We start from the raw sequence: 18,299 nt of genomic DNA, 5'->3' as shown, positions 1-18,299 counted from the left end.
CTTATCAAGAAACAGATGCTAACTTAAAGAGAATGTCAAATTTCCTCCCTTAAGCAAATTATTCTGTGTGAAGATTAGTACTTTTCAGATAAAGACTGAAGTTCTGAAACTAAGTCTCGTGATTTTCACTTACTGGCACTCACTAATTCAGTGCTTTTTTAATCTGCTTTATTTGTTTAGAGGGTTATAAAAATCTTGACTTGAGGGTGTGATGGGTTGAGGGATGTGGACTCTTACTTTTTTCTTTTACTTCTCTCTCTTTAATGATCCATTATGCTTGTTAGGGACTTCTATAAAATCTCTGGTAATTAATTCCATAGGACTCTGTAAGTCAAAAGGAAACAACAGCACCTCCTTGAAGTAGACAAAAGCTCAGTGTTTTCACCCCCAAAGCCCTTTTCTCTGGCATTTCAATCTGTGCATAAGCCTCAAAATCAGAGCATTAGCTTTCTAGTCCTTTTTGAGAGCTGTCCTGTACTAATCTGTGTCTCCAATTGATTTGGATGGTGTTCACTTACATGTTAGTATCTGCAGAGGACTGAAAATGTATGCTAAATAATGCATATGGAAAGTAATTTTTTTTTTTTTTTTTTAAATAAGACTACTTGATTGCCTCAGGTTCTTAATTTCTGCCTTGAAGAATAACTTTCTTCTCTTTCTCACTCCCCAACAAGAAGATAAAATTGTTGGTCTAATAAAATAAGATTTCACTTTCTTCCAGCTTTTCATTAATTTTGGATTCATTTATTTTTACTGGGAGTGAAGGCTGAAAGTCATTATCTCATAGTGAACCATTCCATATTCATTTTCATGTTTACAATTTCCTTCTTTTTTGTAAGAAGAATTTCCAGTATTGAGTTTGTAACTGGCCTTGTTAACAGGTACTTTTGTGCTTAGGAGCATGGAGATTTCACTAGACTTTGAAGCAGGTAAGATCTGAGCCAGTGGAAAACTTATGCACAGAGTGAGAGTAATGTGTTAAGCTTTTCGCTTTTTAAGTAATTGCTTACATCTTTGCTCTGCATTCTTCCCCCTCAGAGCCTGTGAACCAGCTGATTCATTGGTGTCACTTGTGTCCACAAATAATCTCATGCTGGTAATATTTAAGGCAGCACAAGTAAAGGAGCAAAAGGAATTCCATGGCTATTTTGAGGTTATTACACAAGAAAGTAGGTTTATTCTGTGTTTGGAAGTGTGTTTATTATATTGTTTCTTCTAAAATCCTGAAGTGTCTATCTAGTTTCTGACTATGGAAAAATGATTCCTCTGAGTTTCTTCTTACAGGTGCCTGTCTCCCTTTCATCTCCTCTGCATGTGTGCCTTCCTATTGAGTAATATAATCTGATCAGACCAGTTGAGAAGTATGAAAGTATGAGTCTGAAAGCATCCCTGAATTAATTTGGTGAGGACTGCAGTGTGCCAGTAGATGGGGCTGTTATTTCAGGTGTAGCGGAGGTCTCCCTTCTGCCTTGGGACTCTCGGGATCACGTTAAAGTTGGAAGGATGCCAGCACTAAAAACTGCTTTCAGAAAATAAAGCTTCAGTTGCTTTGTCTGCGTTTGCTACTGGTCCGTGCCTCCTCAGGAACACAAAATAATCCATAACGTTTGTGCATCGAGTCCATGACGTTATTGCTTTAATCTTTTAGAAATGATGAGATCATAATCAAAAGTAGTACAAGGAATACCATGCTAGTGCCACAAGGAGAAAAATCTCACACAATTCAGTGCAGGGAAATTCAAGCTGCTCAAAAAGATACTGCATGCTTTTCATGTTGACAGTAATTAAGCATTACTATACCATCATAAAAGCATGTGATTAACTCTCCATAATAATTAACTTCAAGTTCTGTTCTGTGTGGGTTGGTTGGTTTTCTTTAAGTTCAAGTCTGGGTTTTCCTTTTTTTCTCTGTGTGAGCTTGTCTTTAATGAATTCTGTAAATCCATTGAGCAGTCATAGAATAAAGTTTTGGGTTCCAGGAGGCTGATTAGTTTAGGATGTTGTCCATCACACTTCTAAAGGGCTGCATTTTAAGACTAGAGGTCCCTGTGTGGTACTGCAGTGTGGATGGATTGATATTCTTGTTTGCAAAACTGTTTTCAGTGAAATAACATAGATAAACTTTACAGTGTGTTCTTCTGGTCCTGCAGAACCCAGCACACATCCCTAGACCTTTACATCCTTTGTCTTCTGTGTGCACCATTGTAAAGGATATCTTTTTACAACTTTAATCCAGCTAAATATTATTCATCACCTGTCCAGACTTGCAGTGTCAGACTTCTGATAAATTTGGATGCTTTAGGCCACTGAATAGCTTTACTGAAGGTATATTGAGGTTTGCCAAATTTTTCCTCCTTTTTTGTTTTGTTCTGATTTGGTTTTTTGTTTGTTTGGGTTTTTTTAGAGTGTGGAAAAGCAATAGTGACAAAAGAGGAAACTGGCTACGAAGGGAAAATCACAAGTCCGTATTACCCAAGCTATTATCCTCCAAAATGCTTCTGTGCATGGAATTTCCAGGTAACATGATTCTTTCTCTCTTAGGCACTGCTGTGTGTTTTGGGTGGATAGAGCTTAAGTAAAGCAGAAGTGATTGAGTTGGCAGTAACCTGCATCTTCACAGATGTGGTAGTTTATAGAAATGGCATTGCTAAATAGCTGGCTGTGCTCAGGTGTTCTGTATCATTTTTTTCCTCTTTCTGTGCACTTCTTTTTAAGGAAGAGAACACAGTTCCTAAACTGTCCTATTACAAAGGTGAAGAACTAAAATAAGTTTTGATGTTTAGCATGCAGGATTACTTCATGGTAGGCAATGTAAGACTTGACTGTTTTTTAACTCCTCTCTTCCCACCCCCAGAAATTTAGGTGAAAAGTATGTACAAAAAAACTCCTCTAAGCTAGTTATTACTGCCACTTGTCTGGTATCTTTTCATATACCTAATAAATTTAATTTGTCTTCAGAATGGTCTGTCCTATCAGCACAATCCCATAGACTTTTTTTAATTTGGTATCCTTTTTCTACATCTTTACAGGTACTCTTCTGAAAGCAAATTGCTGAAAGTAGACATTGTTTTATAGTTTGTTTTTTTTTCTCTGACATGAGTGTTTCCTTATTAGTACTGCTAAAATAAGGTCTCTGACTTTGTGTTTGCCCTTCAGTGTTTTCCTCTCTAAAGAATATAGCAATGGATATGATGAGGTCCACTGTTTACCCATCTTTGTTTCTGTTACTCATGACTTGTTAAGCTAGTGACTGCCCACATTGAATCATAGCAATATAAATTAAGTCTAGCTAGCCATAACCTACAGCCTCTTCCCCTTCTAGAATGATAACGCAGTTTTTGGGGGGACTAAATGTATAGTCTTCAGTTCACCCTGGACTTCTCATAGAAAGGTTTATTGCTCAAACTAGTTTCATTTTGAATATTGTGTTTTTGTGCAATATTTAAACTTCACTCATTTCCTAAGTTATATTTCCTGTATAAGAGAGGGAGAAAAACTTTCATTTCTGGATTTTTGCCCTGAATCAGCCCTTGTTTTTAAATTTTGCCTTGCAAAAAGATTCTGTTCCTTTTATGAAAGGAATTTCTAATTAAGTATGAACACTTGTGATTTTGCTGGGTTTAGAAATGTTTTGTAAATTACTAAAGAATGCATGACTAAGCAGGTGCCAGCAGAAGACTATAATATTGTGGCAGAAGTAACTCCTAGCATTACAAAGGTGACACAAGTATTCCAGGCAGTATCTTAACTCTAAAAATAGGCTGGGGCTCTGTGTCCCTACACAAGTACATTTGGATGTGCAGGAGTGCTTTGATCTTGATACAAAAGCTGTTTTCTGTGGCCAGTGGCTCTCTGAAGATGAGAAGGCTATTGGCTAGTGGAGGAGAAAACCTGGAGCTGTGGTGTAGCTGTGCCAACCTTAGCTTTGACTGGGGACTGAATAGCTGGCAAGTGCGCAAGGCGCTGGCTGTTGAGCTGGTGAAGCCAGCACAGCTCCCAGGGTATAGCAGTGCCAAGCTCTGTAATTTCTGAAATACGCTTATAGACTTTTGTGTTCTGTGCCCACAAAAGGAAAAATGAGACTGTTTTTGCACTGTCTTTCTTGCTCACAACAGACTCCACAGAAGAGCCTTGGTATAGCTCTGAAGTTTCATAACTATACCATTAGTGAGAAGAATATTAAAGGCTGTGAGCGAGGGTGGTGGAAAATTAATGAACGCATGTAAGTACTCTGCATGGATTATTACTGTAATGGTACCAAAATATATATTCTGTTGAAAAGTACCAGAAGGACGAAGACAAGAGTCTTTGGTACTCTCTGGAGAGAGATAAATGGAAGGAGTTGGATGAAGATTGATGTCCTGTGAACCCTAAAATAATTCTGTGTTTTCTGGGACCATTAAACAGGATCTGTTTAAAGGCCTTTTAAGTGTAACTTAATTCTATGATTGCTCAAGTGGACAGAGAATCTAATTAACTTGTTGGTGAAAGCCATTGCAATGAGATGATTGGGAATAGAACTGTAACGGCTTCCTCATTCCAGTCACTGGCTCTTGAAAAAGAAACTGAACTAAGTGGCTTTCAAGGAACCACTGATGTGTTTTTTAATAAAATATTGCTGGTGATTTTTTATTAAGACACCACTGCTTTCCCAGAACATTGTCCAACCATTCTTTGTTCAATTTTGAAGTCATCTTTAGAATGCTGGATGACAAGGCAAGGCTAGATTTAAATCATCAGATTTTTTTTTCTTAAACTTCGTTCAAATGGAAACCTCCGTAAGTTTAGTCTTGAAATTGAATTTCTGAACTCACTACTGGAACTAAGTCAATTAGGCCCATAAGAGTACAACTGGAAGAATTACAGAGAGAAGAAAAACTTTATTTGTTCTTCTGCAGCAAGTGGTATTTATGGAGTGAAAATTCAGTTTGAAGCTCCTACCGTTATGCCTTGATGGGAATTGGTTGCTGGACTAGATGACTGCATAAAAACACCAGTCAAAACACACCTCACTTAGTGTATTTGTGGCAGGATTTTGAGGTCTTTTAATGACAGAAATGGAAAGATTTGTGATATTTGGGATGGTTGAGTAAAAAACAAAGGCAAAATCTGGAGGAAAAAATGATAATAGGTTCATACTGAAGAATTCTCTTACAGAGAATCCAGCTTTTTGACAGACCTGCCAATTCTGCATTCCACAGAATCAAATGTCTATGGTATGAAGTGCTCTCAGGGTTACTTTTGAAGTACTGCACAAGAATACGTGCTCCTGCTTTCAGTTGCATGTTTTTGGTTATAGCAATAGATCAAGACAAGCTTTCCTTTGAAAGAGTGTGTTTTTCATTGAAAATAAGGTGCTTGAACTTCTGATTTTTTATTCTACATTTACTTTTGAAGGGGAAAAATATGACTTCAAGCATGAAGCATGATGAGGTTTTATTTTCTTCCCAAATTTTAATTGTTTAATTGTTGAAATGGGGGGTAAGGGGGGTGAGGCAGGGGGCCCCCATTTTTTAGCTTCTTGCAGTTGCAGCCTATGGGATGCTTATCCTGTTTTACCTTAGGTAAAAATGGTTAAGCACCTTTGGGATACTGATATTAGTAAACACGGGGACCAAGCAGGTGGTACAGACAAGGTTCCTTCAGACCTCTAGGGAAAACTTTATCCAACCAGAGACACTGAACACAACCAGGCAGTTCTTCCTTGTTTTTCTTCTGGTGGACATACAATGCTTCACTGCCTTGTCAAAGAAGTTAGAGCTGATGAACTTCTTTACCTGAAATTCTCAGAGGCAGGAATACCAATGAGTCTCTTATGAGCAGACCTCCAGAGGTTTATGCGAACAGAGAGGTGCTTCATTTGTCTTAAAACTGTTAGTGCAATATCCCATTGTTTCTGCTACAGCACGTGTGTATCCGCTCATCCCATGAAAAACTATCCCACTCTCTTCTCCAACACATAGGACAGGATCCCCTTAACCAGTTTCTATCTGGAGCAATGGCACAGAGTTACAGATGATGCTTTACAACTTCCATTTGCCCTGGACCTGGATATATGACTAGTAAAACACCAGCAAAAGGCTCCTGAGGGCCTGTAGCCTTGTTTTACAGATCCCATGAGCATATGGTATTTCTCACTGTGTAAAGGAGATGTACCTGTTTCGGCTTTTCCAAAGATGGGCAGCAATTTCCTCTGCTTTTGGTGAAATGAGTTTGTTTTATTTGTCTGAGAAGGGGTCAATGCAGACTTCAACTTTTGTTTGTTTTGGTTTTGTTTTTTATGTTGCTAAGGTTTGTTGGAAGGAAGATTGTCTAAGTCGTTGACAGGAGAAACGTAGAAAATGTCTGTGAGCTAGTTGAAGAGAATCAGATCAGTAAATGGCATTTTGCTGTGCACTCTGGCATGCTGTTTTAGGTTGGGAGCATTGGTGACAAACACTAAAATTAGTGACAATTAGACTTCCTGTTGTAGGAAATCTTCACTCAACAAGAAGAGATTCGGTGGGGGGAATGTGCTGGCCTGAAGGCAAATCAGCAACAGGAGTTAACTCCACACAAATATTTTGTGAGAGTTTCCAAGTCAGAATTACAATTTAATAGGAAAATTACAGTAAAGGCAATTGTACAGAAACACCTGGCATAAACTGAGAAAGCCAAAATATGACCTGACACCCTGTTGGTCAGGATGGCAGTAGCAGGCCGATTAAATGGTGGCTACAGTACTGTTGGAGGATGGATACAGTCTTGCTGGAGCAGTGATCCTGTGAAAAGGTCTCATCTTTCTCTGGAGATCCAGTGGTGTCTGTCAAGAGCTCTTGTCATCTGGGTGGTATTGTGGTGTCCCAAGCCCCAAATTATATACAGGTGGGACTGTTTGGTACATTCTCCAGGACAGGGAATTTCACAATGGGGTAATGTAATTCTGTGAGTCATTCGTGGAGTCCTTGATGGTCCATTAGCACAGATGGCCCCCTCAGATGGTGGCTGCTTCCCTGGAGGGAGTTATCAGGGTTGAGTCATGCAGAAGATAAAGAAACATTGCTCCACCCATTTTAACAGCTCATGTAGATGATAGTAGAATACTTACTTTTGGTTAAGCCATACACTGTAACCCAAGACAGGTGGGGGTTGTTAGGTTGTTTGTGGGTTTTTTGTTGTGGTTGTTGGTGGTGGTTTTTTTGGAGGTTTTCTTCTTTGGTTGGTTTTGTTGTTGTTGTTTGGTTGGTTTTGGTGATTGTTGTTGTTTGGTGGGCTTTTTGGTTTAGTGGGTTTTTTGTTTGGGGTGGGGTTTTTTGTTTTCTTTTTCTTTTTTGTTTTAAGGGTTTCTTTGCTTGCTTCTTTGTTTGGGGCTTCTTTTACAATTAATTTTCCTCTAGTAAAAAGCTGTAAAATTAACTGGGATTTTTGCATCTGCTTTCAGGATGTCAGAGGAGTCTTGGGTTTTTTTAAAACTGTTTTCTTCCTTTATTTTTCACATTGCTGGAACAGAATCTCCTAGATCTCTTAACGTGATGTTTCATTTTAGTACGGTGAAATAAGGCATACATGAAAACACATGAATGGGTGTGTCTACTCCCTGTGGCAGACTTTACTGGGATGCTCAGGACACTGAGGCAACTTCTGTTCACATGGAAATCACTGACCAATTTTTCTCCATACATTGATGTGAAGAGTAGTCCTGATGCAATACTTGATGTGGAAAAATACTCAAGGGAAATATTTACCTCTGGCTAATAGTCCAGTACTTCATTTAACCATGCAACAATCCATTTTTTTTCTTTTGTTCTTCGTTCATTTTATTGTCAGTGAATGACCTTGTACTGCTGACAAACAAGTGTGTGTGCCAAGTCTTCTAAAAATCAACACCAGCTGCCTGTGCTTTTAAATCTATTTAAGATTTGTATGTACTTTGATTTTGGTAGGAATATTAAAGCCAGATGTTTTTCTTGTAAGTGTTGCATTTTTGAGGCATTTTTGTTGAACAGATGAGAGAGTCTTTATTTTCACTTCTAGAACAACCTGTATGTTGATGTTCACTGGTTTACTACATTAAAAACTGTCTCCATTTTGTAAATAATGATCCAGCAACCTTTCCTTTGTCAAAGAGGCTTTGTTTGGTTGTGGGGTTTTTTTGCTTTGGGGTTTGTTTGCTCTTCTTTGCTTTTTTATAAAATTTAGGTTTTTTTTGTTGTCCACCACCACCCCCCAGCTTGAGATTGGCATATTTAATGAAAGAAACATTAGAAATTCATTAACAATGGATAGATTAAATGTTTGCTGGCATCAGAAAACATTTAGGTTTCTCTGAATCAAATGGCACCTAGGCAGAAGTCCAAGGAGCCTTTTTGCCAAAATAGCAAATTAAAGTAGATGTGCACCCAAGACATTATTTTGAGGGCTATTTATTTGGATGTGTGATATTCAGAAGTAAGTTTCCACAATATTAATTGTAGATGAAGGCTGGATGGCTACTGAGAAATATTTTTGGGTTTGGTTCTTAATTAAAATGTAGCTGCTGACTGTATTTCTGAATTTTGGTGGTGTTGACGTTTAAATTGCATGTAAGGCAGTTTTCTTGTGAAGGCTGCTCCAGAACTTGCTTGACCACTTTTAGGTACTGTGGTTACTATGTCGATCACCAGACGGTCTTCCACATTACAAGTTCTGCTGTCAGTGTGGAGCTTCAGTGCAGTTCAAAGGTCTCTGAGAAGCCCCTGCTGGTGGAATATGGCAGCTATAACATCAGCCAGCGTAAGATGGATTTTATCTCTTTCAACCCTTCTTTGCACTTTAAAGCTCTCTAAAGTAGCATTTTTTGGGTCCAGTGGGACTTAATTAGGTTTATGCAGAAAATTACCTGTTGGGTTTCAGTTCATTTTCTTTTCTAATCTCACTGAGTCAGATGACTAGCAAGCAGAGAACCTTTTCTAGGCTGTGCATCTAAGGTTTGTGGGCACGTGCAGCATGCTCTGGTTTCTCGCATGCACACTGTTCTCTTCTGCACGGTCCTCAAAGCTTCCTGCACGGCTATGACCATAGTGCAGTCAGTTGAAGTCTGCTCTCCCTGTTTGTTTTCATCCCCAGTGTTTTGTTTGCAATGTTTCTATTGCTATAAGTCTTCCAGGTAATAAAAAGAGTACCAAATAATCACCTGCTTATTTCAATGTTTCCATGTATTTATATATAGTGTGCACAAATCTGAGCTGAACAAACAGCTCATAAAATTGATAAACTCTGATACCCTGAGTTTTTTCCACTCCTGAAACAGACAATTTGTTTACTGGTACTTTTTTACCTGTGTTAGTCTTACATTTTCTTTTTAAAGTAGTGGAGAAGCAATGGTTTCTAGACAGTTACTTGTCACGTTAGAGGAACTTTATTCAGTGTATATATGCAGAGTATGTAAAAAGAGGGGAAGTTTAATTATTTTCGTTTATAAGGCAGAATTATGTAGTTCATACACGACCTCAATGCAGGTTGTTAACCAAAGTTGGGAAGTGCTGCAAATTTTGGTTATTGGAAGTGGGACTGTCCTTTAAAATAAAGATGGCATTCTAAGCAGTCCTGTGTTCCACCAGCCCTGTGGTACATATTCCAGGAACAGCGGAATTGGAACTTTAGAGACATTTCTTTTCTCTTCTTTAAATCCTGGTTTGCAACATTTGAATTCTGTTTAAATGCTGGAAATGGATACAAACTATTAAATTTAGATCAATTTTATCATTCCTTGGAGCAACTTAGCGACTGTAAATTGAAGCAAGCTTGGCAGTATTTTTGAAAAGAAAATTTTGAAGTTTGTTTGCTTGGTGTTTTGTTTTGTCTTTCCTTTTTAACTTCCAGCATGTCCCCCTGGACATTTCAAGTGTTCTACTGGCTTATGCATCCAGCAGATGCAGCGCTGTGATGGCATAAACAACTGCTTCGATGAAAGCGATGAACTCTCTTGTGGTTTGTATTCACTTATTAGAGATCTTGACTGGAAAACACACTGAATGTATTCTCTGATCTTAGAAGGCAGCTGAAACAAGGTGAAACTTTTTAATGGGGATAACCGAAGTTGTTTTCAGCTTCCTTTGTAATTCTGGGTACAGACCATCCATCAGTCTCTTGAATGCTTAATTTGTAATTAAGTTAATTGGCAAGAGACAAAACCAAGAATGAAGAAGGTATGGCACTGGAGAGCACAAGAAGAAATTTAGATGTGCAATAATAGCTGTAGTAGGATTTATTTTAGTTTTTCCTCATGTGATAAAAACTGGCAATTATTAATAAAGTTCTGTCCTATTTTGTGAGGGGATGACAAAGAGGGGGGTCATAGAGCAGATGAGAGTGATAATAAACATCTCCACCTGAGGAGCTCACTGAGCTCCTTTGTGCTCTATTTTCTCCATGCATAATGTGGCACTGATGCCCATACTTGTACAGTGAAGGAATGTGAAGGAATCAATGTTGTATACAGACAGAAGGGGATGTGTTAGCATTTACAGGAATGCTTCTGTACCTGATTTGGCTTATATTTTTAAAGTTGTTCCTGAGTGGAACTGTAACTCCAGCTTTGCAATACAGGACAACTTGCTTGCCTGCAACGGAGTAAGTGATTGTGAGAATGGAAAAGATGAGCAGAACTGCACCCACAGTAAGACTGCTCTCCTGAATAATTTTTTTTCTCTCTTTTGTCATCTGTCTATTCCTGACTTGAATTCTGGATGCTGCATTCAAAAGGTTAAGAGGCATTGTCAAATCTCACTTGGGCTATATAATTCCATTCAATTCTTCTGATACGCTTAGAAACAAGCCGTTAGTGATTTTAAACTAATTCTTTTTGATAAGATCATGAACATCTGTTTCTGCAAAACACTGGCAGAAGAATAAAGCACTTCAGGTGCACGATGGGATCTAGGGATTTAAAGCTTGAATTTGAGATTTTATCTCTTTACAGCATAATCTGTGCAAATTAATTTCTGGATCTGTTTTGCCATCTGTAAAGTAACTATAAAAGTGATGGTTTCTCTGTAGCAGGTTTTAGGGTTATAAGGTTAATGGAAGCCAGAAATTTAGCATTAGGCAAATGAAAGGTTTGAATCAGAGCTTTCTTGAACTTTTTAGAATAAATGGATGCTGTGACATGTGAAAGGGTCTTATGAAAGGGAGCACAACTGAAAAGTGCTGCTAGTGACTTTTTTAAAGAAAACTTTTTTGACCCCTCTAACAAGACAATCTGTGTAAATGATTACAGGATACTTCTGTGCACTGACAAGAAAAATTAATTGGGTTTGAGTGTCTTCATTTATTGCAAGCCACAGGGAAACAAGAAAACGCTGAGTTGGGGATTGCAGTTTTACTGGGTACAGTTAACAAAGCTGCTTTCAACTGCAATCTTTTATTTCTCATTTAATGCTGAAATACAAAAGAGAGCTCCTTTCCAGAGTACTGGATGTTTCCTCTTGCTATCTTTACATCTAATTTTCACTACTATATGTGTGTTAGTGCTGTGGGAAAGGATGGGAGGAAATCTTTGTTTGGACTTGGCCAAGTAAATGCACACCCAACAACAGATGCAATTCTATTTGAATAGTTTATTCTGGTTAGAGGTTAAGCCATCCCAGCCGAAGTGCTTCTTTGTCATATTACTTCCTATCTATTAATAAATGTACATCTTGCAGACATGTCTTCATGTGTTAAGCTGAGCCAATGATTGTTTTGGGGTTTTTTCCTCACAACTCTTTCAGGTATTCCCTGCACCAGCCACACATTCAAGTGCAGGAATAACATTTGCATTAGGAAACAATATGCAAGGTGTGATGGAACTGTGGACTGTGTTGATGGAAGTGATGAGAACAGTTGCAGTAAGTTCCTCTCAAATATTCATCTTTCTGACCTTTTTTTACACAATAAGACCTTTATTTCTTCCTGTTTGGGAATTGGGTACAAGTTAGGCTGCAGGTACTGAATTTCTATTGCATTCTCTTTGTGATAATTGGGTAATGATCAGCTATCAGTTTACCCCAGATCTGGCTGCAGATTTGACAAGTTCCTGTGGGAGGGTGGGCTTACATTTAGGGGCAGCCTTAGGCAGCTGTACTGCTTACTGCAGTTTCGCTAAGGATTAGGGCAGCAGGGTTAATTCCAGAGAGAACTTGGTTAGATGGTGAGGCAGCAACTTTTGTCATCTGCAGCAACGCCAGGCACTTCATTGAAGTCAGACTGTGTTTGGGCTTCAGGATTGATACAGCCGCAATGGGAAAAAACCTATGAACTTTTCACTTTTCTGACTCTTCCAGATGAAGACCCCAATACTTCATAGTATCAAGTTAGGTTCTAGTCTTAAATATTCCTAAAGTAACCTCTGTACAACCTTTTCAGTTAATTTGGTGTAAAGCAAGCATGATTATCACTGCAGTCACAGTTAAGGTGGGGTTAGGATTAGTTGCTTAAACTGAATGGTCTCAAATATATTACATAAACATGGATGTGTTGGAACAAGTCCAAAGTAGGTTCATGAAGATATTTATGGGAGGGAGCACCTCTCCTATGAAGACAGGCTGAGAGACCTGGGGTTGTGTAGACTGGAGAAGAGACAGTTTCAGGAAGAATGCTCTTAGCACCTTCCAGCACTTAAAGGAGCTGACAGGAAAATGGGAGAGGGACATTTCACCAAGGGCATGTAATGCTAGGATAAGGAGGAATGGCTTTATAATAAAAAAGAGTAGATTTAGATTACGTATAAGGAAGAAGTTCTCCACTGTGAGGGTGGTGAGGCCCTGGCAGAAGTTGCCCAGAGAAGCTGTTGGTGCCTCATCCCTGCTACTGTTCAAGGCCAACTTGGTTTAGCAGGAAGGTGACCCTGCCCATGGCAGGAGGGTTGTGACTAGATGATCTCTAAGCTTCCTTTCCAAACCAAACCATTTTATGATTTTGCCTGGCCCTCAGCTGTCTCTGGCATGCTGCTTGTATGTCAAATCTGTCAGCACTTGCCTTCAATCCAGTAGGATGTCTTAAGAGCTTAGCCATATGCCCACTTTTATTTGGAAACATTATAAAGCTGCATTTGACTTTTTGGATGTGTTCAAGAAAGGGTCCAGAAATATTAACACCTGTGTGTGGAAGTGTGGGACTAAAACTCCTGAGCAGAAACTTTATGTGCAAGCACTAAGGATAGATAGAAGGCTTTACAAAAGAGTCTTTCTTCCTTGCTTTTCAAATTAAGAGTTCAGATTTTTTGTGCTGATGAGACATAACTTTTTCACCTGTTAGTTATATACATTGTCAGACTGTCAATCATTTCTATATGAAATAATGATTGTACCACCTTGTTTCTCAAATAAATGTCCAATCTCCACATACATTTTTCTTGTATCCTTCCCACTGTTTTGGCAAGAAGTGTTCTCATGATGTTGAACTTCTTTATTGGTGATCTTCTTCCAGGTGAGGGTTGGCAGTATCAAAAAGAGATGAGAGTTTGCCTACTTGTATATTCATTGTAATGCTTGTTAGAACAATGGATCCTTTTACATTTATGGCAAAAGAAATATTTAGGGGCTAATTTCTGTAGCAGAGCTAGAAAAGGACTTAGTAAAATTTCCAGACCAGTGCCTTTTTATGGAGTCACTGCTTGTTTCACTAATGGAGTAGCCAAAGAGAGAAGTTTTGCAATTATAGCAGGGGAATGAAATAGATTTCAAAATGTTTCAAAATGCCATATTCTTTCATGCCATGTGCGGTAAGCCCCCTCGTTAAAGGAAAATACTGGAGATGGGGCTTATAACCTGAAATATCTCTTGCAGGTTGTGGCAGTAGCAAGATCAGCAATCTCATCTCTCGGATTGTAGGTGGCTCAAACACTGAGGAAGGTGAATGGCCCTGGCAGGTCAGCCTTCATTTTGTGGGAGCTGCTTACTGTGGAGCATCAGTGATATCAAAAGAATGGCTTGTGTCTGCAGCCCACTGCTTTCAAGGGAGCAAGTAAGCCGTCTCCCCTCTATATTTGTCCCAAACATGGCCAGAATCCACAAGTGCCTTTGGGTTCCAGAGTCTGAACTGCATGGAGGTGCTGTGCTCCCCTTTCCCCAGACCTGCCGTCAGTGCGTGTTTTGAGGTGCTTTTTAAAGAAATTACTTGTGTGTTTGCTTCCCCCAGGCTGGCTGACCCCAGGGCGTGGCGTGCCCACCTGGGCATGCAAACGCAAGGCCGTGCCAGGTTTGTGTCGGCGGTGAGGCGGATCGTAGTGCACGAATACTACAACAGCAGGAACTACGACTACGACATCGCACTGCTGCAGCTCAGCACACCGTGGCCAGACACCATGAGCCGCCTCATCCAGCCCATCTGCCTGCCTCCCTCTTCCCATAAAGCCCGCAGCGGGGACAAGTGCTGGATAACAGGTTGGGGCCAAAAGCAGGAAGCAGGTGATTGTTATCCCTTCCGCTGAGCTAATTTTGCTCCCAGGAGCCTTCATAGCTGGGCAAGTGTGCATGTACCTTCATGTGCTCAGGAAACTTGGCTGCTGGTCCCATGGATCTGAATGTCTTCCATATTGTGTTGCTGGTGTAAGGAGCAACACTTAGCCCAAAATATCACAGTGTTGTCTTTCCCCTCTGTTCCCCTTGGGGGTGTGGGATACATGGTGTGGTTTCTCTCTTTGGGCTGCTGGTTAGTCGTGTGTGAAATGAAAAAGCTGGTTATTTGAAAGATAAATATAATACCTAAAAAAAAAAAAGGGGGGGGGGGGTGGTATTTTTTTTCCTGTTTCCATCTATTCCCTTTGTCAGCTTCTACAGTTCAAGTGCCAAATCAGTCTTTTAATTTCAAAGTATATTTTATTACATACTAGCTTTATTAAATCCTAAAATAAAGTTTCATCATGTAAATGCTGTGTGCTTGTATGTTTGAATATGTGGGTGAGGGCTTTTTGGCTATAACCAGATTTTGAAAGGATCACCTGGTGATGAGGTTGGGCCTGCTGTATAGAAAGGAGGGGAAACTTTGGGTTAATTCTATTATTATTAAATTAAATATCTATAAAAAAGAAATGTTTCACCAAACCTTTCAGGCAGAAAGAAGCCAATTTGAAAGTTGGTTCTTTATGCTGTCAGAATTTGCATTCTGAAACTCTGACTTAATCTTGAATTCAGCTCCTTCAGATATGCTGCCCCCGATGCAAATCTGTCATGTGATGATCTAAATATCTTTGTAATATTCCGTTTCCTTTTTGAAATAAAAAGAGATCAAATTAAGAACTCATGAGAGATTTTGGGAAAAAAACAAAGAAAAAAAACATTTTGGTCAATCCTAGTGATTATGACACTGTATTTGGTGTGTCTGAAGGACACAGATCACATTACACAATTGCCTGATAGCTCAAAGAGGCTTTCTGCTCTGTTGTTTGGAATCTGGAATAACTCGATGGTCAAAAGTGTCTGTGGATATTTTCTGAACGCTTCTTGTTTTGTATTTCAATAGATGAGTAAAATGCTGAGCTCTGTAATCACCCTGCTCTGAATTTGTTTTCCAGATGATGAAGGTTCAGCAGTTCTTCAGAAAGCAGAGGTAGAAATTATTGACCAGACATTATGTCATACCACATATGGGATTATCACAGCTAGGATGTTTTGTGCTGGGCTATCATCTGGGAAAAGAGATGGGTGTAAAGTATGTATCTCAGCAAACTTTGCAAAGAGCTTTTCTTGTCTTTCATTGTTGCATGATGAGGCGTAAAGTTGACTGGCAGACCACTTTTTGGTCAATATGTTTCAATTCTGAAAAAGAGCAATATAAGAGTTGTATGTCAGCAAATCTCTTCTCTGGGTGATTTTAGAATTCTGCTGCTTTATGTGCATGAGTAGCGTCACTAAGTTTCAGTTGCAGGTCAAGAGCCAATCAAATTGCAAATCCCAATAACAAGTTGAAATCAGGCAATTTTTGGCATAATAGGCTCTCAGCTGAAGAAAAAAACTGAGAAACTAGCTTGTGTCTTTTTAGGATCCCTCCGTTCCTACTTGGAACTACAGGACCAAATAATGAGATGCAGACAATTAGGCATAAATTTGCAAATGTAAGATATTTCTGATCTGGAAAAACTGAAAGATTATAAATGCAAATTGCTGAATTTACTTCTAGTGAATAGTAGTAAACCATGTAGACACGCAATATATATCTATATAACACTTAATATTACAGATCTTATATGCTGTATTATATTATATTGAACTTATATAAACCATACACATTTATTGCTAAAACAGTAGTAAATTTACTGCTGAAATAATAATAAAACCATTTTATTTTATGATGGAGATCTGGAATCTTCAACATGTTCTAGCTTTCACTCATCTACATGAAAATGAGTGAGCCTACAATGGCTGAGGGAGTATAATGCACCAGCTGTTTTTTAGAGATTAGTGAGGCCATTGGTATTAAGTATAATTTTCAGTAACTGGAGAATTTGTTTGTTTATGGCTGCCCAAGATATAGCCAAGGAAAGACATAATTTTGGCTGCATTTTTGTAAAGGCAAATTATTTGTGTCTGTGTCTGGCAGTTGTTAGAGCTAATCAAACTGTGGTATTCCTGTTCTGTGAAGAGTACTGGTGTTCCACTTTTGTTTGGTCCGAGGACTGAAAGAAAAGATTTGCAAATTCTACTCTCTAAATGTAAAAATTTACTTGTTTTGGAAGGAAAAAAAAAAGTCTTCTAAATTCTTAACCTTTTTTGAGGCAATTCAAGATAAGTCTACTTTGAGGAGAGGGTGGCACCTAAGCACCTTGGAAGAGGTACCTTCCAACCTGCATATTCCAACAACCTATAAAGTGAAGGCAAAATAGTTTTTTAGCTCTAACAAACAAAATATTTATCTAGAAAGAAGGCATTTCTCTTGTAAAATATCTGTATTTTGCCAAATGCACCTTTTGCTTTTAGAAGTTGTTTCGTGCACCCAATGTTTTGGTAAAGTTTAATTTGCTACTGGGTGTCTTTTTCAGAGAGCAGAGCCTTACAGGGAAATATAAGCTTGCTCCAAGGGACTTCCTCAAATGGTGGAAAATGGTTTTATACCTGATGCTCTGCCAATGTATTTCCTGTAAAGGAAGAGTCCTAATTGTTGTCCTGTACTACAGCATTATGCGATCCTGTATTAAATTTTGAAGTCTAGACCAAACTTCATTTTAACTGCTCTATTTACAAAGATGTTATAGGCCCATAAACATTATATGCTGACTAGTACCTGCTAGAGGACAATCCTTGGGCTCTTTTTCCTTCTTAAAAAAAAAAAAAATCAAGAGAAGCCCCAAACACAAAACAATAGAGGGATTCCATCTGTTTCTATTTACCTCGAATTTGAAAGAAGCCATACAATTATTAAATACTTTATTGTATTTATTTTATTTTAAAATATTTTTTTAAAGCTTACTATTTTTCGAGTTTTAGTATTTACCTATGAATATACATACATGTTAACTAGCAAATTTGGGGTTTAGCTGTAAGTGTGAGGTTAGAAAAAGAAAGTGAATTTTAAATATAGTCCATGCAAAGCAATATTTTTATTAGTGTCTTTAAAGAGGGAGAATTGCCTTCTCTCTTGTGAAAGAGCAAATTTTGGTAAAACTTTGCAATGCCATCTACTGGGAAAAAAACCAACTCTATCAATTGTTTGAACTTGAAATATGAAAATTTGAATTTGAAAATATAATCACTGGAATTATACAAAATATCTCCTGTGGATTTTTCCCCAGTTTTTATAATTTGTATTGTAAACACATATAACTCAATACATTCTTTTTAGGGTGATTCTGGCGGACCACTGTCATGTCAAATCAATGGAGATGGAAAATGGTTTTTGACTGGCATTGTGAGCTGGGGTTATGGATGTGGAAGACCAAATTTCCCAGGTGTCTACACAAGAGTGTCAAATTTTGCACCATGGATACACAAATATGTGCCTTCAGTCTTGTAACTTGAAAACTGTTTTCTTGGAATAAAACATATCCTGGATATCTTCATTAAAATCATATTTGGAAGAATTGTTCATTGGTGAAATTTCTTTGCATGTCTCTGGCTGATTCTGGAATTCACATATGGGGGTAATAAATGCCATTGTTTCAAGCTTTGGTGAAAAAGGAGGAGTCTGTTTCTTGTGGTGTTTTCTTCTACACAGATGTCTGGAGACACGGCAGGAGGTGCAATAATTAACCTCATTTTCAAGACACCAACTAAGTACAGGTGCACTAATCTGTCAGGAAGCTGAAGATACAATTGATTGTGTGAACAGAGAGTTTGAGGCTTACTCACCGTTTTTTCTGAGATGTG

General features: G+C 38.5%; 1 protein-coding gene across 12 annotated transcripts in view; it reads left to right on the top strand.

Annotated features, from left to right (window-relative positions):
- Window positions 1-18,109, top strand: part of TMPRSS7 (transmembrane serine protease 7) — a 52,508-nt gene extending 34,399 nt beyond the window's left edge. For 10 of the 12 annotated variants that reach the window (XM_040054789.1, XM_040054791.1, XM_058424241.1 and 7 more), the window contains 11 exons: window positions 1,039-1,169; window positions 2,405-2,517; window positions 4,116-4,222; window positions 8,615-8,751; window positions 9,841-9,948; window positions 10,526-10,636; window positions 11,730-11,846; window positions 13,785-13,962; window positions 14,137-14,405; window positions 15,512-15,648; window positions 17,776-18,109. In XM_040054789.1, coding sequence (XP_039910723.1) covers window positions 1,039-1,169; window positions 2,405-2,517; window positions 4,116-4,222; window positions 8,615-8,751; window positions 9,841-9,948; window positions 10,526-10,636; window positions 11,730-11,846; window positions 13,785-13,962; window positions 14,137-14,405; window positions 15,512-15,648; window positions 17,776-17,946 — 1,579 coding nt within the window. In that variant the 3' untranslated portion in view covers window positions 17,947-18,109. The remainder of the gene's footprint in view (window positions 1-1,038; window positions 1,170-2,404; window positions 2,518-4,115; window positions 4,223-8,614; window positions 8,752-9,840; window positions 9,949-10,525; window positions 10,637-11,729; window positions 11,847-13,784; window positions 13,963-14,136; window positions 14,406-15,511; window positions 15,649-17,775) is intronic. The other 2 variants (XM_058424242.1, XM_058424243.1) reach the window with 2 other exon arrangements.
- Window positions 18,110-18,299: the final 190 nt, after the last annotated feature.

The sequence above is a fragment of the Hirundo rustica genome, chromosome 2 (assembly GCF_015227805.2).
Source record: "Hirundo rustica isolate bHirRus1 chromosome 2, bHirRus1.pri.v3, whole genome shotgun sequence".
NCBI lineage: Eukaryota > Metazoa > Chordata > Aves > Passeriformes > Hirundinidae > Hirundo > Hirundo rustica.
The sequence above is the reverse complement of the archived record's forward strand: the minus strand, read 5'-3'. Positions and strand labels throughout refer to the sequence as shown.